At 40.6% G+C, this 22,431-nt stretch overlaps 1 protein-coding gene across 3 annotated transcripts; it reads right to left on the bottom strand.

Moving 5' to 3' along the window:
* Nucleotides 1–66: 66 nt before the first annotated feature.
* On the bottom strand, nt 67–22,212 carry acin1b (apoptotic chromatin condensation inducer 1b). Of its 3 annotated transcripts, none has more exons than XM_058624122.1 (17): nt 22,052–22,212; nt 20,491–20,562; nt 20,265–20,376; nt 18,953–19,026; nt 17,382–18,764; nt 17,115–17,191; nt 11,298–11,418; nt 6,652–6,697; nt 5,782–5,927; nt 5,389–5,535; nt 4,726–4,897; nt 4,377–4,522; nt 3,226–3,333; nt 2,924–3,031; nt 2,125–2,491; nt 1,934–2,031; nt 67–1,519 (listed from the first exon to the last, which is right to left on the bottom strand). In XM_058624122.1, the coding sequence occupies exons 1-17, from the start codon at nt 22,184–22,186 to the stop codon at nt 1,199–1,201; spliced, it is 3,633 nt and encodes a 1,210-aa protein (XP_058480105.1). In that variant the 5' UTR covers nt 22,187–22,212; the 3' UTR covers nt 67–1,198. The 3 variants fall into 3 exon arrangements, with proteins under 3 accessions (XP_058480105.1, XP_058480107.1, XP_058480106.1); XM_058624124.1 differs by having other exon boundaries at nt 17,115–17,188; XM_058624123.1 differs by having other exon boundaries at nt 17,382–18,761.
* Nucleotides 22,213–22,431: the final 219 nt, after the last annotated feature.

The raw sequence follows: 22,431 nt of genomic DNA, 5'->3' as shown, positions 1-22,431 counted from the left end.
TTACACAAAGGATGAAAAACACAACAGGTCACATTATGCATTTGTAAGAAAATAGTAAAACCATCCTAGAGGAAAAGCTGATAACCCATTTAAATTTATTCATTTTTAAATTCTTGGTACATTCAGCACTTGCAGGAAGAGAAAAAGCAAAAATCAAACTTCAAACTAAAAACATTAAAATTGTAACCATGACACTATTAGAAGAAACATTATTCCCACCTCCTTAAATATATTTGATTGAAAGGTTAAAGGAGGGATTTTCAAATAGACTTCAATGCAGGGAGGTTCAGCTTCCTGTTTTGTTACAGAATAAACCTCCACTGACATGAATTTCATCTTACCCCCTTTTTTTGTGGATCAACCATCAAAGAGACTCGGGCATTTGCATGTCTGCAGCATCACCACCACACGCATGAACATACACTACCTCATCTAGGTTACAGCGTGAAGATGGTCATCACACACATAACAATCCTCTAAGGCCAAATAAATTGGACCTCCATAAAACTTTGACAAAAGAAAACAACTTTTCCTCATGACGACAGCCTGTGAATCTAGTCGTATACAGTATTAAAAAAAATAAAATAAAAAAGACAGCAGAGTGAAACACTAAAACTGATCAGAGAAAACACGTTAGGGTCAGATCTATTTTGGACTGGTTTTATTACAGGGCTCTGAGGAGGAAGGAACTGTGCAGCCACAGAACTAAAATAAAGAGGCGGGCTCCCAAACCTCAGAGGGACAAAATGCTGAGGCGAGCCAGAAAAACCACCTCCCTTCCATGCCTCTGTTCTTCAACGGAGGATAATTAACAGCGCTACACGGAGGAGAGAGGGAACGCTGTGCTCTCTGGGAGGGGACTGGATTTTGCTTCTGGAAGACGGAAAGAGAAAGGGTGGAGCTAGATGGAGCGTTAATTCACATCAAACCGAGCATGTATTTAAACATTTTCTGTGTGATTTGACATTAGGATGGTGGGAAAAATGGCAGAATCGTTTGGAAGACAATGCTGGTGTTAAAGTGGATGAATTAAAGCGTGGTGGAGCAGGTAGAGAGGAGCAGACAAGTCCTGGATTTGAGGTGAAAGATGCTTGGCCAGGTGGAAACAAGCTTTCTCCCCAAGACTTTGTCTGCTGTGTCCTCTGCTTCACCGATTCCCTCGCTCTCCCTCAGCTTTCCCAGCAGCTGTCCCTACACCTCAGCGGCGTCTATCTCTCGGGTTGCTGCGGCTTCGAGACCGCCGTCCGCTGCCAGCACCTGCCGAGGGTCGCCTGGGCCGGTGACCGCTGTCTCTCCTCTTGTCCCCCTCTCTGTCTCGGCCGCGATCCCTCTCTCTGTCCGCGTCAGCTCCTCGTCCCGCTGCTCCGCCGCCGACCGTCACAGCGACGTCCTTCTCCCGAGCCTTCAGCCGTTCTTTCTTTTCTTCTTCGCGCTTCTTGTCCTCCTCCTCCTCCTGCTCCTTGCGCCGCCGCTCACGCTCCTTTTGCCTCTCTTCGCGGTCCAGCAGCCTCTGTGCTGACTGATGGACAGAAAACAGCAAAAAAAAACAAAAACAGTTTCTATTAATTCTCAATGATGCTACGGAAGCGCTATCCATCACTTTTTACCAAATTCACGGTTACACTATGTTAAAATGAAGGTTTACAATGTTTAAAGCACCTTTGGGCAACGGGAGTTAGCATTATTAGCATTGTCAAATAAATACTAAAAACTTGTTATCATATCATATAACATGGCTAATCAAATAGCTGACATCAGCTTATTCTTCCTTCTCAGAGCAGGGCCCTGTCTCTAAAACCATGTGTATGTGTGCAAAAGAAAGTTGACACTCTCTTTCTGTGACGTTTGGAAAAAATCTGGATTAAAAGTAGATATGAAAGAAAATACAATGTTTTCTTGCAGTGTGAAGAAGACTAATGTGTGAAGGACCAACCTGTTCCTCACTGAGTGGAAGCCAGTATATGCAAGGAGCGGCTTTGGTCTTGAGGAACAAGTCGTCTAGAAGTTTGGCCGGCGGTTCATCTCCCTTCTCTGTCAGTGAGGGAAAAATAATGGTTTCAGTCGGAAACACGTCTTTTAAAACAGAACTGGTTTCACATCAGCATCATCTTCATCTTCTCCTACCTTTCTTATCCGTCTTTCTCTCCTTGCTCTTTGCCCTGTCCTTCCTCTTTCGCTCTCTCTCTCTGGACCGAGATCGTCGTCCATCCTCCCCTGGTCTTGCGAATTCCCGGATCTTGTCCCGGTCCCATTCCCGTTCACCGCGGGCTCGCTCCCGGCGCTCCATCTCTCTCTCGCGCTCTGCCCATATGTCTCTCACTCCGGCTGCTCCTCGCTCCCTGTCCCGCTCACACTCCCTATCTCTGTCTCGGTCCCTGTCATGCTCTCTGTCTCTCTCGGGCATCAGAGGAGGCAGCCGGTTCTGAGGAACAACAGGTTGGACCACATGGTCCTCTATCTCTGGCTTCAGGACACCTTTGTGAAAGTCCAGCTGCAAATCAAAACACAATGTTTAAGTTGATTCTATGGAAAAGCACAAATGTAAGACTATAGAAACAGGTGTAACTATAACAAACTATATAACATAATGCGTCTTCTGCGCTCTTTAAAGTCCTTGTACATCGGACTGTAGTGCGTAGAGAACTGGTAATGTTCGCTGAAGATGGAGTGTTAAACCGCAAATCTCCAGCTTAAAAACGGAACAGTTTTGTTTAGTATGATGGTGCACATATAAAACGGCTCCAAAAATGAACCTGTTAATATATTATTCCTTGTACATTTTACTTTGAAATCAAGAGATGCCTACTACTTGTCACATTGCTTGCTTTAGTGCCCAATTGTCTCTTTTCTGGTCATTCTTCTGTTGCAATATCAGTTCTTTCATCTGCAAGAATCCTGGTAAAGTTAAATATGAAATATTTACCTCATCCTGTTCACAGAAATCAACGCTGAGGACCTTGGGATTGCTCAAAGGCCATTTGACGCCGTGGATGGCAGTTCTAGTGGCGACTGCCTCATCTGTTGTTGCATACTATGAAACCAAACGAAAAGGAAAAGGTTTGTTAGATTTTTGATTTTAGAAAACATTAATTTCAGTCTATTGGAGAGTGACAAACTAGTGCTATTGTAATTTCTCAACAGGACAAGGACAATACGCTATAGAAACACAAAAAAGGCCAGATGTGATAGCGGACAAGTTAACATGGTTGATTTATCTGCACTCACTGTGACAAAGCAGTGAGACTTGATCTTGTCGATCCAGAATCCCTCCTCCACCACAGTGCCAGTCCGGTTGAGCAGCTCTTTCAGCTGGCCCAGAGTGAAGGGTCGCACCTTTGTGAGAGAGGGAGAATAAGACAAACTGTCAGTTGGGGACGGATTGACAGTAGAAGTGTGTTAGTAGGTTGGTAGTGTTTCAATGTGGACGACTCTGCAGCACATCATCAAAAACAGCCGAAAAATGTTGCATGGTGATTTTCCAGTTGATAGAAGCTGATGCTTGACTGCAAAGGTTTGATTTTTGGAAGTTAACATTTCAAATTTAATTTAATTTACATATTCAAGTTCATATTAATCCAATTTATATTAGGTATATTAGGATTAATATAATGAACTCAGGATGTAATAAAATCATTGCATGACAATCCCAATCCAAGTCCAAATGCAGATACAGCTACGGCACAGAAATTCCTAACTGGGTTCTAACACATAATGACAAGACACTTCAGAAACTTATGCCTGAATTTCCACTCATGCTTCAGTAAAACAAGCATTTATGTCATAAACCCAATTACAGTTCAGAAGATCACAGCTTTTATACAACATGGTCTTTTCTCTGGCGCCACCCTCAGGCCAGACCTCACAATCTGTTTTCTGCATTTCACATCCATCCAAACTGCCACTCTAATAATGCACTCTACACCACAGATTAGTTTCTCCTTTTTTTTTTTTTAACCAACATCCTGTTTCTTCCATAGATGAGTGGATGTGAAGCACAAAAAAGAAAATCCACAAATTCTAGTCATTAACTGTGCAATGTCTTGTCTTGTTTAAGTCTGTTTTGTGCCTCAAACTTAAAGGTGATGCTTGACTACACCCATATTACCTGGGTAAGCGTTCCTGACTCTAAATTATGGGTATGACAATGATACGATTTCCACTGGCATTAACACAATATGTCTCATTGAGGTGTATGTGTAATTGGAAAAGCAGGATATTTCCATCCAGACATTTCCCCTCTATGTAATTTTAGTTTGTGGGGAAAGTATAAAATTCATTTTGACTTTCCAAACTCAACACAAGCTTCGCACATATGGAAAAAGCACCACACACTTTCTGCACACCTTGTGCTCTAAGACACTCTGTTACAAACTCACCAGGTTGGTCACATGGATGATATTTGAGATTTTGCCACGAGGCGGCGAGAGCTGCTTAGCTGTGCGAACAGGGTCGTCTATGGTGACAGACACGCCAGTCTTCTGTTGACTAATAGAGCGACGCACCAGGCTGTCGCTGGGGGTCACTGAGGGAAAGATGAAGAAGAGGTGAGAAGATTAAGTGAGACATGTTAAAAAAATTAAATTAAATTGGAACGTGTGTAATCGAGTTGAGAGGGAGAGATGAAAATGCGGCCTGAGGGATGATGGGAGACAGAAGCAGCAGATATCTGTACCCTGCAATTTACAGCAATCAAAATCCCACTGATTTTTCAGCAAGGCACTTTACCTTTCATTTCATCCTCTTCAGTTTTGACAGACGTCTGTGATTCTGAGGCTTCCTCTGAGAGACTGCTCTTCCTTTTGTCTCTGGAAACTCGGCGTTGTTTTTCCCTCTCCTTTTTCTCTACCTCCTCCTCTTCATTTGTCTGGCCATTTTCCTGGCTGTCACCTGGAACCACCTGGGGAGGAATTACAGGTAGCAAAACAATCATGTGACAGTCAATCAGTGTGAGAGGAGAACAGACATGGTGAAACAAGCAACTACAACGAGGCACACACCTATGAATCATATATAATCCTTCTTCCATAGCTTACGCATTTATTTGGACATGAGTACAACTACAACATGGACATCCGAATCATCTGTGAGATGAATAATTGACAAGATAAACAAACTATGTCGTTGACCGCCGCTGCCACCTAACTGGTCTTTCAGTTAGCCATTTTTCCTATGATAAAAACAGACAATTTCCACCTTCTGGTAAGGAAAGTAATTTTCTCTCTTGCACCAGCAAAATATACATTCTCAATTCCACATGTGTGCGAGTGAGAGTGCCACTTTTTGCCAACTAAGACAGCATAGACTTATTAAACGGGGTTATAAGATTATTTAAAAGATGAACATGTAACATGCAGGAACAGCTGCCTAAAAAAAATGTCTTTTCCTCACCTGTGTGACAGTGCGTCGAATCTTGAGTCCTTTGTCCTCATCACTGCGGCTGTTGTCCTGGTTACTCTCGTCCTCAGACAGCTGCAGCTCCTCTGGATGTAGGTCTACCACTGCCTCCTGGTTTATTTTAATGTCTGGGATCAAAGACTGGAGGACAGAGACACAGACGAAGGAACAATTAGAGGCAAAAACAGTACAGGGCTCAACACATCGGTACAAACCTGGATGAAAAGGGTTTCAGGTTGTTAATGTGAATAAATAGCTAAATATAGCTATTTATAAATATAAATAAATATAAATATAAAGCTAAATATAAATATATGAGCACACATTTAAAAAAATAAAAATAAATAAATAGTCCAGTAAATCAATGTAAAACATCAACAGTCGTACCTTCAGTGAGTCTGTAGTTATGCTAATGGATGGTTTCTTAGTAGTGACTGCTGTGCTGGAGCCCCATCGTCTCTTCCTCCCTGCTGCTGCAGTTCCTGTCTCACCCTCTCCTCCTCCATCTGTAGTGGCTGGGGAAGACTTACTGCCTGTAGAAGAATAAAAAAATAAAACAGCAATTTATCACAAAGGACAGAGACACTGCACAAATGATGTCAAGTTACTGAAGGAATAATTGCTTGAATACTTAAACCTCAATTGTTTTACTTAAGAGAGGCAGCATCTAATATCTGTTTATACATGGAATTCCATTTAAACCAATACTTAACATTACATGTTTGCTTTTTCACAGGTGGTGATTCTAATCTGTTTACAAAAATGTGTGCACAATACTTCATGTGGAATATTTTTTTGCCACAAATGAGCTTCCGAGAAGCACAGCCTCTAGTGAAAAACGAAAAAAGAACTTAACTATAAATGGCAAACATGAACAAAGAGCAATGGGACTGAGGCCAGAAGAAAGAACAGGGTCTTTGCATAAGAGTATTAAAATATGGAGAAACACTGAAGCACTGTGACCGTAATTGTGACTTTAATGCTAAAGGATGACACTAATGTAATTTTACTTTCCATACAAACTACTATAGTGTTAATTAATTTAAGTATCTGTCATCAGAGAAGCTTAACATGCAATCTATTGCTATTCTACTTGATGAGACCAATTAATCATAATTTAAGATAGTCCAAGTACGCTGTTAAGTGTGACTAAAATATTCAAGGGTGGGTGTTCTCCTTTTCATTCTTGTTTCTTTCCCCAGTCCTCATGTAGGATGAATCATCCAGGTGTTGGGAAAACACATGTGGTATACTCACTGGTCAAGGATATCTTGCGAGCAGCAAAAGCCTTAGGAGTGGTGCTCTGGAAGGAGAGAGAGACAGAAAGAGAACATACAGAAACCCCAGGGGTGCGGGGCAAGATGAGAACCAAGAGTACAGACCAAACAGGCATTAACAGAGAGGAGGTAAAACAGGACAAGTGGAGGGGAGGGTGGGTGGGGTTCGTTAACTAACAGAGGCCTACAGGCTCCAAATGTACATTAAGAAGATGATTCCGCGGTCGATAGAGACTCCAGACACATTTCTGCTTTCCACCTCTGCTCAAAGACACTGACATAAATCATTATTCTTCTACCCTTCTGTGTGTGTGTGTGTGCGAGTGCCCGAGTGTGTGCATGCGTCAAGGACAAATAGAGTACATGATGTGCACTAGGACATGAATACGCCTTTGTGAAAATCAGAGAGGATCATATATTATAATATGACATTACAACATGGCGTCTATCACACTTCTCTGGGAATAAAGGGTAAAACAAGACCAGCAAAGTGTTTGTAAGCGGGTTTGAATCGATCCCGTCACTTCACATGACTGACTGCATTGATTTTATTTATTTATTTGACTACTAGCCGCACTTGTTAGGAGGGATAGCTAGACAACATCTAATCACGATTCTTCTGCCTAATATTGCAATTGTCATTTCAAAAGTTCTCTTTCAGTTCAACATTTACCATTGAATAAATAAAAAAAAATACTAGGAGCATTAACACATGACACCATCAATATATAAACCCCTTTATATGCAAGGATGAGAATGTAAGGATATTACTCACGTGTGTATTACAATAAACCTTTATTTAGCAGCATAATGTTTTACTAGCTAAATTGCAGCCCTTGTGACTTGCTTGTAGAGTTGTTTATTTTTTGCGATTTTGATATTTTGATTCGAAAACAATTTGTTGTTCAGCCTTATTGGTAGTTTTCTAAAACTACATAAAAACCTAACAGTCATTACGATCAAACCTAAATAGCCTGATCAACAGAAAATGTTAACTAAATGAATGCTAAAAAATTTTTTACTGCTAAATAATACCAACATTTTAAAGTCATACATGTAAGTAACAAATATATATATATATATATAAATATATATATATATATATATAAATATATATATATATATATCCATTAAAGAAACAGCTGTTTCCCATTATTGCTTCTGTATGGCCCACTTCCTTTGAGCCCATCATGAACTTCAATGAGGATCTGATTAAAAGATCCTGTCATTTTCATTAACTTCTATAAAATACCCATTTTCTAAATCCGACGTTTCTAAATAACTGTCACGACATTTAATATGGAGATAAGAATACTGTTGAATCCAGTGTGCTGATGAGTTCTGTAGAGCAGGGGTAGAGAGCAGAGTGTTGAAGCCTCGCAGATCTGTCAGCAGGACTACATATGCTACAGCTGAAATTCATCTTAATTATTTACTGTATTTAACAACAAACAAATGCAGATCCAGAGTGTGATCAAATTTATAAAGAGGATTTTGAGCTTGCGTTCAAAATTATTACCGCAGCAAATATGACTAATGACTATAAAAATTGGTGATAAATCACAGAGGAGAACAATTTACTCCTCTTACTAACAAAAAATAGGTTTTTTGTTTTTTTTTAAACTGTAAATCATATCAAACCATTTGTCACCATGAAACCATTTGACACCTGATTCCTTACTGGCTTGACTATCTAGGCAACAAGGATCCAATCAGAGTAGGCAGAGGAGTGAGGGTGGGACTTGATTTGAGAGTGCAGATTAGCCACCAGGCAGGAACTTGTCACTGGATTGGACTTTTTTCTTGAATTGGGACTGGGGAGAACTTTTCTCGATTGACTTCTGATCACAGAGTTGTGTTACAGTCTTTGGGAGGTCTGAAGTTTCAAACTGGCTGATGATGAATTCTGGTGAGGGCCAGGGTGAGGTGTATTTAGTTTATGTCCATGATCTGTGCGGTACATCCATCCAGCAAATAGAAGAAAAATCCATTGGCTTAAATGTATCTTCTTTAAATGTCAATGTCCATATTCGATAAAACAGTCCTCAAAGTCTTTCTGACTTTGAAATGTCAAGATGACAAAAACATGTTTCCGAAATCCGGTTCCAGTTTACAAATGTTTATGGGGTGTATATAACCAGATGGGTTGAAGAACAAATGTCTGTGATGAAAAAGATGATCAGTGTCTTTAAGGGATAGAAGATTAAAAAATAATCCACTGGTTTTGTTCATTTCAATTCTAGGTAGTAGGAAAAAGGAAAAAGATAATAGCATCTCTGGTGCATTGTTTCTGCACACATATGAAGTCAATTGAGATGCCAGGTTGTGGGTGTAGCAGTAGTCACTGCAGCTCGAGCACCATGTCTTGATTCTGTCATGAAAAATCCACTGAGTCACACTTGAGTTCACCCACAGTGTGACTATAGAAGATGGACTGATGATTTCTTGTTGACATGTGCAGCTCTCTTTAGCCCAGGTGTGGATGATGAATGACACTTTACTTCCACAAAATACCACAGTTCATAATGTGTCCATTTACTTGTGCTTGGCATTATGCTGGTTTTCTTTTCCCCAAAATCCCTACTTGTGTTGAGTCCAGGGGAGCAGTTCTCTTATTATGATCACACTGATGACTGAATTTACATGCAATCAAACAGAGGAGGATTTCACTTGCACAGCTCAATAATGCAAATCATTTTTTAAAAGGTTTTCCAGGCCAGATGACAATTCTCAGCCTTACGCACTCAAATAATTACACAACTCCAGATGATTTGAAGTATGAGTGCAGGCACACAGCCCATCCTCAGATATATAGATGTCTAATCCATGAAATGTCCCACAAGCATCTCTTCCAAATAGACCATGCACAGGCTCCACTGTGTTCCAAAGTTTAAACCCCCCAAATAGTGACCATATAAATGCTCTGGTCACTGTATGGGTTACTGCAGCATTTCTCAGTCCAAAGTCATTACTACACCCCACAAGCAGAGGGCATGGATTTAAACCTGGGCAGATGAAGACTTCTGTCACTCAACTTGAGTTGCATCTGGCTTTTAGAGTACAGAGGTGTCGATGTTGGAGGACAGCACTGCGAGACTGTACATATCTTCAAAATAGGAGGTGGGAAAGGTGGATAGAGCATGAGATGATACAAGGCGTTTAACACACTCGCTTTTCTTTATCCCGTTACTCATCACCAACACAGTGCAGTACAGTCCAGTCCGGTTCAGATCAGCAAGCAGGCTTTCAACCCTAAGGCTGGGTTACCATGACAACTGTGTGCTGCTGCAGTTACCATGGCTGCCACTGCTGTCGGTGGTGATCTGCTGGCTCAGCTCATCACTGGAGGGCTACAGGGGCAGCCTTGCAGGCTCAGGTTTTACTCAGTGCCATATGGTTGCAGACTCTGGCCCTAATTCAGGTACCAACGACGCACTTGGGCATAGCGGGACAGGAGTTGTAGGAGGAGTAGGAGTGGAGGAGGTGTTGGTGGTGGTGGTGGTAGTAGTACGCAGCAGGTACCATTAGGGGCAATGGAAGAGGCATGGGAACCTTCATAACAAAGCAATCAATGGGGTTTTAAACAGCAATCACACCATAAATATATAGTGAGAGAAGCGTTCATGATGGGATATAGAGGTAAAAATGGGAACAAAGAGGGTAAGAGAGACAGCGAATAGAACAGAGCAGGGAGAATGAAAAGAGGGTGAAAGGAACAGCATAGGAATTGGATCTCTACACATACTGTCAGGGTCCATTACTCATGCAAAGCTGAGGGAAAATCAAAACCCCACCCACCTTCAAGAAAACAGTAAAAAAAGACATGCCAGTAAAAACTTCAATAGCATAGGCATCATTAATCTAGATAATCAAAACAGAACATGCAACATATGAATACTTGGTTGTGAGCAACCTATGCTGCAATTTATCAATTTCTTTATCTGGCAAAATCTGAGCTCTTAGAAAGTTATCTGTGGTATAACTGTGATTAATCTCGTTGTACACTGTATAATGACAATAAAAGGTGATTCTGATATTTGATCTCATGTATCGTGGTCATGTGATTTTAAGTTTTAACTTCTCTCATTACTTCCCTAATACACATATATGCACGGTCATATGAAGAACATGCACTCTTGGAAACCTAGTCTGACACTAACATAAGTGCCACTGACACTTATTATGAACCCAGTTCTTTGCATTCAAGCATTAGCACATGACTCTCCTCTGCAGGACCAGCCATATAATGGACATGTGTGAGAGATCATCAAAGTGAAAGAGCTAGTAATGAAATATTAGTTGCATTAAACACAAATGAAAGGATTAGTTCATTCCTATTTATTTCAAAACCCAGCTCCAACTCAACCCATGTTTGTTCACATGTGAGAAACTGCATAATCACCCAAGTGAGCATTTAAAAGGTGAAAAGGTGTAGGAGTGGTTAAATCAGAGTCAAATTCAAAAGCATAACCTCTCCACAAAGGCCTTAAATGACAGTTCAAACATTAGGGTTGTGTTGGTTTTGAGTAAGCCTCTAAACAACACATGCCCGTGTGTGAATGAGGATGCAGGTTAGTGGTAGAAAAAACAAAAACCTGGGCACCCCCATGCTCTCCATGACCTTACCTCCTCCAGGCGGTTCTCGCTGTTCTCCGGCTCAGCCTCGGACGCCGGCTGCTCAGCCATGGAACTCTCAGACTCTGGTTCCACCTCTGTCACAGCAGCTGCACTGGGCTCTGACACCTCCCTGCAGGAAGAGAAAATAATTGGGGTGAGGAGTGACTATCACTACATTTCTGACCAGGGCTGTGAGGGCACGGACTGGTCTGAACAACTAGGTTGGTGAGAAACAGGTAACAATGTCATGTCATTTTTCAACCAAAATGATGACACACATTTTCTACAAATAGCTCCTTTTTCGTGACAATGTGCTTTTTGTCTGTAATGAGATAATAAATGAATTTCCGTCAATAAAAGGAGCAATTTAATTACATCACACCAGGTGCGAACAACTTGATAGATGAGCAAAAACAACTCTTGAGTTCAAGCATGAGCACAACGATGTCTAATACAAGAGGAAAACACAGCAAGAGTCAGAGGAAGGGTGCTGGAGGCCACTGATCTGGGTCACTCCTATAAATAACTTGCAAGTTAACTGACACCCACGGTCACAAACACACCTCGGACTAACTCAAACAAATGACTCCATGCCTATGGTTTTCATTTGATCTATGCTGGGTCAGAAAAAAAAAGCCAATAGTGCCTTTGCATTAGACCACATACAGTCTAAGCCTTCATCACATTTTGTTGTTGCCATCTCAAACAAAGAAAAATCATGGTCACATTGTAATATTTTATGCCACAACCATAACATTCTCTGCCAGCATTATCAAAAGCCTCCTCAGCTGTGTCCATATGATGAAACAGGCACTGAGGAAGCACCCCGGAGGTGGGAGGATCATATTCTCTAGCATCCTTCTCTCCATCATAGTGCACACCACTCTGCAGTTTGACTCCTTGCAGTCCTTTTTCCAACAGCACATTAAGGAGAAAAACAACATATTTTTTGGGTAGCGATAGTAAATTTCAGGGCCAATACTAATCACTGCGTCGTGTTATAGTGTAGTTTTTTTACATATAGATATATGGATATTGTGTAATAATAAAGCAATGCTGTCATTAGGCCATTGGTCATGCCTCTTGAAAATGGGAGGTGACTACACCCTTTGCATCTCAATCTCATTTGAGTACGAGTCTGCAGTCTGGAGTTGGCCAGGCCATGAGATATTGGGTTAATCATCAAAATCATATCACAGATGCAAACATTTTTAGTATAAAATTATATATTATAAAATTATAACCTTTTTTTGCAAACTAGGTGATCATAAATGTAAAATACATTAATAAGTTGCAAACTATCAACCACACAGTCTCACATGGCCAGCTCAGGCAGTCAAAGTTCAAATTCTACTCTTACTCTGATGTGTAGCACTGCCTCAAGCATCTTTTGGATAAGGGTCAGTAATGTGAGTGTATGACTACAGAGAGGTTCAGGTATGACATAAGAACCAAGTGCGGGCAGGAGAATGGCATTTTCCCATCATTTACAAAACACTTTTGGTATTAGATGGGGATGCTGGTGTCTGGATGTGATGTGAAGTTCTTTGGCACACCTGCACAAGTTTTAACGAGAAACAAACGTTAAATAGAAATACAACTTTGGATCAGAAATGAAGGAAAGGTGATGATCACTAATAAAACACAACAAATGTATTACCATGTGTCAGTATGATGCTTGGCTCTTCCTTGCTAAATACCTGCCTTGAAGCTCTTATTTTACAAATCAAGAGATTTATGTATAGGCTAGAATGAAGAAACATGTGTAAGTATAGGTTCAGCCTGTATCACCAATATCAAGATCTGTAAAACGTACCATATAAAGTGCATTAAAAAAAACCTGACATAACATGCCATAGGTATAGAGTATAACCCAAGAGACCAACACAAATAGATTGTAGCCCAACTGAGTTACTGAAATCATGTGCAAATTAACAAGCTGACTCATAAAATTCAAACACTGTCAACTACTCATGTAATCATATCCCAGTGAACATTAGTCTGAGATATGACGCCAGTTGGGAGAATTATATCACACCATAAGGGCCCATTCACAGTGACTGCACAACTAACAGATGTCTGTTTTCAAGATCTTTCTTGACACCAGTGAGATCTTTAACAGCTACAGCCACACAAATACAAAAAAATAAACATAATTCTCCACGGGCAAGACAACATGATGCAGAATAATATGACCACGAATCAAGTGAGCCTTAATGGCCAAAATAAATCAAATTTAAAATCGAAAATATCACAAACAAGATTTTTTTTCTATGCCTAAGTTCAGAGAAATCAGCATTTTCTCACATAAAGACCTTTTCAATAAATTGCAAGTAATTAAACCGTAATTTAATGTCCAGAAATAACCAAACTTGCTGCATGGGTTGCTTTGGTAACAGCATAGTTATACCCACATTTGCGACACAGTTTGCAAACGCTGATTCAGGGGGAAAAAATTGAGGTGCATAATCTCTCACGCCAAACAGCAGCCCTGTCAAGTTGTGGTACAAAAGTCCATTATCGCATGGAAAAAAACAGCAGTGGAGAAGACTCCTATATACACTCACCAGCCACTTTATTGGGTACACCTGTTCAACTACTACAGCCAATCAATATGGCGGCAATTCATTGCATTTAGACATATAGACATGGTGAAGATGAGTTTCTTTAATGCAAACTAAGCATTAAAATGAGAAAGAAAAATGACATTAATGACTTTTAGAGTGGTGGAGCCAGGTGTCTGAGTATTTCTGAAAATGCTGTTCTACCCAAATTCTCGCTACCAACTCTAGGGTATACAGAGACAGCAAAAAAGAAGAAATATCCAATGAGCAGCAGTTCTCAGGGAGAAAATGCGTTGTTGAGATGTCAAACCTAGAACACAGATGGCCTACAGCAGACTACATCCTACATCACACCTGGTGCCACTCTGCCACTTCATTAGATGCATTCTACCTAATAAAGTGGCTGGTGTGTGTACATTGCATTTTGGTGCTGTAAACACAGCTTGCTTTATAATGCTCTGCAGCATGAGCGAATACTTCCACCACCAGTTCTAATACTACTACTGTATGTCGCATTAAGAATGATGCAAATGTGCAGTCAGCTTGTTCAGATTGAGACACATCTTCAGAAATCTAATTTCAAAACTAATTCCAAATCTGGTTTAAATCAGACTAAAACATTTAATCAAATTAATTTATTTTCTCTTATATTTGCTGTCCAAAGAAACAATCTGGACAAAACATGGATAAGCAGGAAAATCAGCTTTTTATCAAGCAGTCTGAATAAGGCCTATGCAATGTGACCCTGTTATTTATTCAACAATATATGACTTCATGGTAAAGCTATTTTTGGCACTGATCAAAGAAAGGAGACCCCCCTCTGTCTCTCCTAAGAAAAATCTCCCCGACTCCCTCACCCAACAAAAGACACTCTCACTGCGTCCCCACCCCCGGTCCCCCTCACGTGTAACACGCTCCCAACAGGCCAATGTGATCAAATTACATAAAATATTAGCGGCAGTTAAGAGCTGCTAACTAACCGGCAACGGAAATTATCAACCAGACCAACTGTAGGCTGTGACCGGCTGTTTTCTGAATCAGTTGTGTGAAAGTGAAGCCTTCAGTCGCCCTCTGGCTCACTCTTACCCGTTTTTGTTGCCTTCGGACAGCATAATGACCGGTCTTGAAAGGAAAAGCCCCGAGAATAAAAAACAACAATCTGTCGCTGGCGCTGACTCCGCTTAAACGTGGGATAAAATAGGGGATAATAAAAACAAATCTGGACGTGGTTGTTTCTACTGCTGATTAAACGCACACTGCGTCGGCATCAGGGATGCATGGCGGCCATGTTGGTTACAGAGACCTGTGTCAAATCTACCGGAGTGATAAAAAAAAAAAAAAACACACGTTTTCCTGTCAAGGGTTTTCAAAATAAAATGAAAATCTGTTACTCGCCCGAATGTGGCGTATTCCCCCAAAAAACCGTAAAAATGATTTGATGCCAGCGGTTATGACACGCAACACAATAACTCAGCAGAGAAAGGTAGAAATGAGGGCGGGAGAACCCCGGAAAAGCAGCAGCAGTGGTCCCGCCAGCAGCTGGGCTGCCGCACAGAACGCCTGAAAAGAAATATACTGCTATATTTAGCAGCACAGAGACGGTTTGTTTACTTCATCCTGTTGGGTTTAAAATTGGGCTCCAGTCAACCACTGTTTTGATGATTGATTAATGTGTTCAATATTTTTCCTTGGATAATCAATTAATTATTTGGTTCACAGGCAAAAGTGATGACAACCTCATGCTGTTGACCTTTAAACCAAAAATATTTAACTTACTGCTACAGAAGAGCAAATTTAACAGAAAATATTCACATTTATGATCCTTAAATAACAGGAGTTGTTCCTATTGAAAGAAAAAATTGAATTATTCCATAACAAAATAGTTCGTGATTAATCTTGCAAATGATTAGTAACTGATTAATTGATTAAATGTGCAACATTTGGCAGATATGCTCCCAGTTTTGTGAGCAGTGTTTAAAATTTGAACACTTATGCATGTCCATATTGAGAAATGATATGCAATTGGAAAATATTTATTCAGTCCTGGCACAACCCTCAAAAGTGCAAGTCAGAGTTCAACTTCATGGACACAGTCCTGTCATTTGTAAAAGAAATCATACATAAGAGTCAACCATGACCTCCAGATATTGATAATTAAATCAACCACAATATCCCAAGAAATTAAATGATTAGTCTGTGTTGTCTACATTATAGCATTCAGGGGTGAAGATAGATGTATAAGTTAGGGCTAGGCAATATGGCTTAAAAGTAAATCTCAGATTGCTTTTAAATGAAACACAAATCTTTTTACACCAAACACGATATCCGTTATTTACATTGATCTTTTTTCTTCTTAAAAACACATAATACAAATGGTTTGCATTTACTTTAACAAGATATAAAAATGTATTTCCCCTTAAGGTTACAGTGCAACAAAACACAAACCTGCCTGCTGCCTTTAGTTGCAATGGCATTGAAACAAAGTTTGCACTAATTTGCTCCATGTCTGGCACTGCAAAACCGAACCAGTTGTTAAGTTAATCCTGAAAAGTGACGTAAAATCCCAACTGCCATCCAAGTCAAAAGAAATACAAAGTCCCTCTTAGATTTGTTTGAGCATAAATTATTCAGCACAATGGATTACATTTGTTAGTCATCAATACTTGAATGAATGAATTTTTACTTGAAAACTCATAGTAAAATCTTTGTTCCACTTGATTTGTTGTGAAGGACTGTTCAAGTTCAAATGGCTGACACTAAGGCTGCAACCAAAAAGGATTTTCATAATCAATCTGTCGATTGATCTATTTGTTATTTGGTCCACAACTGTCAGAGGGTTTCCCAAAATTTTAAATGATGATGTCACCTAAATTCAGTTTCAATGAGTTCTTTGTCACATGGAACAAGTAATGCCGAAATATTCTCTTTTGAGAAGCTGAAAAATCAGATAACTTTAGTAATTGATTAACAATCAATTAACTGTTTTGGCCCTAGCTGATAAAGCCTTCAGAGATAATAAATAGTATGCACAGTACTCACAGCAAAATCACAGAAAAGGATGGTGTGGGCATGATGCAACATTATAGTGATCATAACTTCATTTATTGTTTTATTCAATTACAGTTTTTAAGATAATATATATTTTTCTTGTTTTGTTATGGGTAAAATGCTTTTGTATGCCACACTGTTGTAGTTGTGTGTTTCTCTAGCCAGTTCCAAAATAAAAAATATTCACAAAGACATAAAGAAGATTTTTACTAACCTCTTTGAAAGGTGTTGTTTTTCCACTTCTTTACACAGGTTTGTTTTAGTTTTCTCGTCCTCTGCCTCCTCTACCTTCTGTGTGAAATTATTCAAAGTAAAAACAATGAAAGACAAATCGCAATATGTCTAAAGAATTTAAGCTTTATATGAAAGTTAATAAAAGTAACAAAGGGCATTTTTTCTTTGAAGAAACACATTTTGTTCACTAACACTATACTTATATTTATCAATGCCCCGATTAGTGACTGACACCTTAATGACTGACCTTCAGCTGTCGGGCAGGAGAGGCTTTATCCCTGGAGGATGATGATGACGATGACTGTGAAGAGGAGTCAGATTTGGAGTCAGAATCTGATGAGGAACCTGAATCTTGTCCCTCGGTCACAGTGGCAACCTTCCTGTCTTTGTTCACCATCTGCTGTCTTTTGTCCTGCTCCTTCTTAAGGTGATTCTCCTCTCTTCTCTTCTCATCCTGGCATATCCTCTCTTTTTCTTTCTCCTCTTCCTGATGTTTTCTTTCTTTTGCCTCTTCCTGGCATTTTCTCTCTTTTTCTCTTTCCTCCTCTTGAATTTGTTTTCTCTCCTTCTCTTCTTCCATGTGTTTCTTCTCTCTCTCCTGTTCCTGTGCTTTCTTTCTCTCTCCTGCTGTTCTTTCTCTCTCCTCCTTCTTTAGTTGCCCCTCCATCTCTCTGTCCTCGTTTTGCCTCTTTCTCTCCAGTTTTTGTTGTGGAGATTCGGTGGAGGACCCAGCAGTAGAGTGAGATGTATCTTCTGACTTTTCTGTAGATGTACAGAAAGCCCCCTCTGACTCCATCTTGTGTACAAGAAGAGAAAGAGGTCCTGGCCTACGCTTCACAGGAGGCTCAGGACTGCTGGAGCACGAGCTTGAGTCAGAGTCTTGCCTCTGCATGGTAGGAGGTGGAAATGACCCCATCCTTGGGCCTAGTGCAGGAGCTTTTCCCTCCTGGTCTTCTTGGTCTGGTGGACTCTGCTTGGGAGTATCAGGGAGGGGAAACAGGTTGGGTGGTGGTGAGGGAGGAGGCGTGGGGTGGCGCAGCTGCATGGGGGTGTGTTGTACCTGTGGTGGTGGGATGTGCTGCGGAACTTGAAGCTTACGTTTGGACCTTCCACCAGCCACAGTAGGGGACATCTGCTGCGGCTGGGGAGGGACTCTGTTTCCCTTTCGTGCCTTGCCAGGACCAGGGCCCCAATCGTCATCATCGTCACGCTCATCATCACTGTCATCTTCATCGTCGCTGTCCTTAAGGACATGACTTCCTGATGAAACTCCAGCAGATCGGCTGAGATGGAGAACAGGATGAGCTGATCCTGGTTCATTCGGTGCAGTGCCCTCTTTTTCCTGGACTCTGGGCACAACAGGGGGCAGCCCTTGGCGGTCAGGCTTACCTAGGACACGCACTGACAGTGAGGCGACAGCACGGGGAGGTGAGGGGACTGGTGGCTCCTTATGCCCTGCTGCTTGCTGCATCCTAGGTCCCGGAGTTTCAGAGGACTCCTGGCAGTGAATGGCAAGACTGGGGTCCATGTCAGTGCTGTATGCCATCATCCGATGACCCACAACTGAATCACCACCTCCTTTCTCTTCTGCCCTACTCAGAGTGGACTGGGATGGTATGGGGCAATTCTGCTAGACACAAATATGGACATGACATATGGCACACAATTTTATTTTGAAATCAACTCAAGGCCACAGAAAATTTAAACACACAAGCATTTTCAAAACCAAAACTTTATAATACAAAAAAGTACCAGCTACATTTAAGGATAACCTTTAGTATTGTTCATTTAATTGTTTGACATGTGGCATTTACTGACCTTGGTAGAGACATAGGAGAAACTGTCATTGTCTTCCAAGTGCTCGTCATCATCCTCTGGCACTGCTGGGCTTTCTGTTAGTGACAGACACAAAGTAGAAGTTTCATGTCAGCACCAAAATCAAAAATAATCCTAATCCTAATAATCCTTATCTATATAACGCTTCACAAAACAATGTTATAAATGCATCACAAATAAAAACAACAATTTCCTCTGGTAGTGAGTTCCAGAGTCTCTTCAAAACCTCTGTCCCCTAAGTATTTAGCTAAGACAGAAAATTACTAATACACTAGGGAGAATATGTGCTTATAAGTAATTAAAAAGAACCTTAAATTCAAATCAAAAACTTATTGGAAGCCATTGGAAGCCAGTGTAAAGAGGATTGATATGTGTTTGATATGATTGATATGGGATTTGACCAAAGTGTTCACTTTGGTCAAAACCCTGGGAGATCGTTTCAGTATCTTTAAAACTAAACATGGGCTGAGTCTGGTAATGTTCCTTAGTTTATAAAAACACATTTGTAACAGTTAAGCGATAGGCTGCACATTGCAATTAAATTGCAATCACATAAAACACAGAGACGTGTAGTAACAGGCTTATGAAGTATAGACAAGTCTCCAGTAGATGGCAGTAGGTGACTAGTGTTGCATAAAACATAAAACATAAAACAACAGCAGTCTAACAAGAAATGAGCTTTCTTGAACATTCAGTTTTTTATATTATCTAGGTAGTCTTGTAGAAAACCTGGCATGCTTAGGCCAGTGAGCTTTACAGGGATATACAGCTGCATGCTGTCAGCATAAAAATGGAACAAACACAATGTTTGTGTATGTATGTCCAAGTGGGAGCATATATGATGTCAATTGGGCAAAATTGGTCCCAAAACCGACCCTTGGGATGCCTCACACACAGAATCTGATGTCAGAAAAATATTATTTAATCCTGTTCAGGGCAATGTCAGATAAACCCACCCACATAGACACCAGCATCATAGCTCAGACTACAAACCACAGAGAAACTAAATTAGGATTAAAATTCATGAGAGTCCCATTTGGTCCAAAACAATGGAATCATCAGTCCTTATAAAACAAACTGAAATCCCCCTAAATGTCTCAGGATGTCATGTTATCTCAGTGATTTCAATGATGTGATGTATGTCAGTAGTTGCTGTATATTACGACACAACATACGTGTCAGTCAAAATTCTATGTAAGAGGGCACATTTATTTAATATTTGTTGTGCTATGTATTATTCTTCCTAAAACATGTATATTATAGTAGTTAGGATCATGTGTGTGTTTTGAAGTACCATCAGCCTCTTCTTCTTGCTGGGCCTCTCTCTCAAGTCTCTGGCGAAGAAGTTCCTGTTGCTTGGCCAGGTACTGTTTTATGAAGCTGTTCTGGCACATCTCCTCCCCAATCTACAACAAGCACAAAAACATAAATAACACGGAAACGATATCACATGAATCAAAAGTATTATTTATTTTAAGATTTAAAACCCCCCCCACCAATTTTTAAAAACCTCTTCCTACCTGAGAGTTGGGCTGCAGTGCACTGTGGGTGTGGGAGGAGGATGACTTCTGTAGGTTTTCTAGCATTAGAGCCTGCCAGGGATGAATAAGGTAAATCATTTAAATGCAAAATTATACTGTATGGCATTACACCAAGAATAGAATTGTAAACCAATATAGATAGAAATGTAAACCAGATCTTATGATTTTACATGCATTTTGCTCTTATTCATTTGCTCAAACACAAACAGTAAAGAAACAAGGGAGAAAGCTGCTACAGAGAACATGTTTCTGGAGGGATTTGTCAGTTCTTTAGAGCAACTTTTTCTTTTGGCTAGAAACTTTAGTTTATGAACTATCCACTATTGCATCCACACATGTGATATCTTGTGAAGACTTTGGTGTTTGGATTTGTTTTTATTTACCACGGTTACACAAACTGACAAAACATGGTAGCTTTGGTGCAGGAGAGCAATCAGTTAAGTGTCCAGCCAGAAAAGCCTGTATAAAGGCTAGATAAAAGGTAAAAATAGTAAGGTATCATAGAGATAACATAGCTAAAATCTGCTTAAACATTTGTCCCTGCCGGTAGCCATGTTACTTGTGACAACAAGACTCCTGGTCCCACATGGGCACACTCAGGGGTATGCCTTGTTTGAGTTGACGATAATGTGCCATTTCCTCATACACCGCGCTTAAAACGGTGAACTATCCCTTTAAGATGACACTCGGGTGTCCTGTTCCAAGATAATCCCCTGACTCCTACATGCAAACTGTTTTCACAATACACCAGTTATTTCGACAACTTTAAGATCAGCTCTAAAACAATTAAATATTTGAAATGACTCGTTACTCCCCAACATGTAACAGCCTATCAGGGCATTTAAAACAGCTACAGAAACTTGCATCTCGAAAATCGAAGATGATAATGTCCAAAGAGTATGAGAACAGTTAATGAAGTTAATTTAGCGTAAATGTATTCTTATACTTTCAAGGAGTGTGCATGCAATGTCTCTATTGCAGGGGAGAACGAGTGACCTAAGTATTTATAACCTCGGTGCGGCCCGGATACTTGTGGTTGTTTATGTGCCCAAAGTCTTGTGTGTAACAGCAACAACATTGTTGTAATCGGATTTATTTTACAACAATTTTGGGTTAACGAGTCGTTAAGTGTTTACATGGCGCAGCCGTGACTTAAACACACAAAAAGCACGGGTGCAGTCGAATACTGTACACTGTGTGCGGCCGTTCGTTGCTCACACTCAGCTTAGGCCTCGACTTGACAGGTGCACATTTAACTGTGTGCAACACGATGCACTGCGAGTTCCTACCCACCAAGTACGAACTCATTGGGTAGACATTTTCTTTGCACTGTCAATAACTAACAACCGTGAAGAAAAACTGTTGTTTATGTGTACAAGCGTGAGCAAACCGATGTATGTATTCCCGCTTCCGTGCATATACACACACACACACACACCGTTACGGCCTCCTATAACGTTCACCCCCCTCCTTCTCTCTCCTCCTGCTGAACTTAGCCAGACTCGACACAGTCGTCCACAACAAATTTGAGAAAACTTACCCCTTTCAGTCGCTTAATGAGCGTGTTTTTCTGACCGCTTTTGGGCAGGTTTCTTTGCTCCAAAGCGGCTTTTAAATCCGCGACGCGGAGCGACTGTAGAGGTTTTCCATCAAGCGTAATATCTTCGTCCGCCATTTTGCTCCCTCCGCTTGTCTAAACTCCAACAAGCGTCGCTACGGCTGCTTCTCGGCGTCACCACTCGCCAGTTTCCGGCAAGGTTCGGCCTGCCCGAATGTCACCATTTGCCGGGTAATTCTGACGCTCCACTCACTTTTTATTCAAACTTCGACACTATTTAATCTCGCCGAAGTGGCTTTTGGATAGATTTGAATTTTGATCTTTGGAATATGATCAACTATTCCTGCAGTTACACGAAATAT

The sequence above is a fragment of the Solea solea genome, chromosome 3 (assembly GCF_958295425.1).
Source record: "Solea solea chromosome 3, fSolSol10.1, whole genome shotgun sequence".
Taxonomy (NCBI): Eukaryota; Metazoa; Chordata; class Actinopteri; order Pleuronectiformes; family Soleidae; genus Solea; species Solea solea.
The sequence above is the reverse complement of the archived record's forward strand: the minus strand, read 5'-3'. Positions and strand labels throughout refer to the sequence as shown.

Excerpts from the sequence above, each read along its gene's own strand:
- acin1b (XM_058624122.1), bottom strand. The coding sequence starts at position 22,186 with ATGGCGGACGAAGATATTACGCTTGATGGAAAACCTCTACAGTCGCTC. Across the intron at positions 20,563-22,051 it reads TCATTAAGCGACTGAAAGGG|GCTCTAATGCTAGAAAACCT; the intron begins GTAAGTTTTCTC and ends CATCCCTGGCAG. Across the intron at positions 6,698-11,297 it reads GCGAGAACCGCCTGGAGGAG|AGCACCACTCCTAAGGCTTT; the intron begins GTAAGGTCATGG and ends CTCTCCTTCCAG.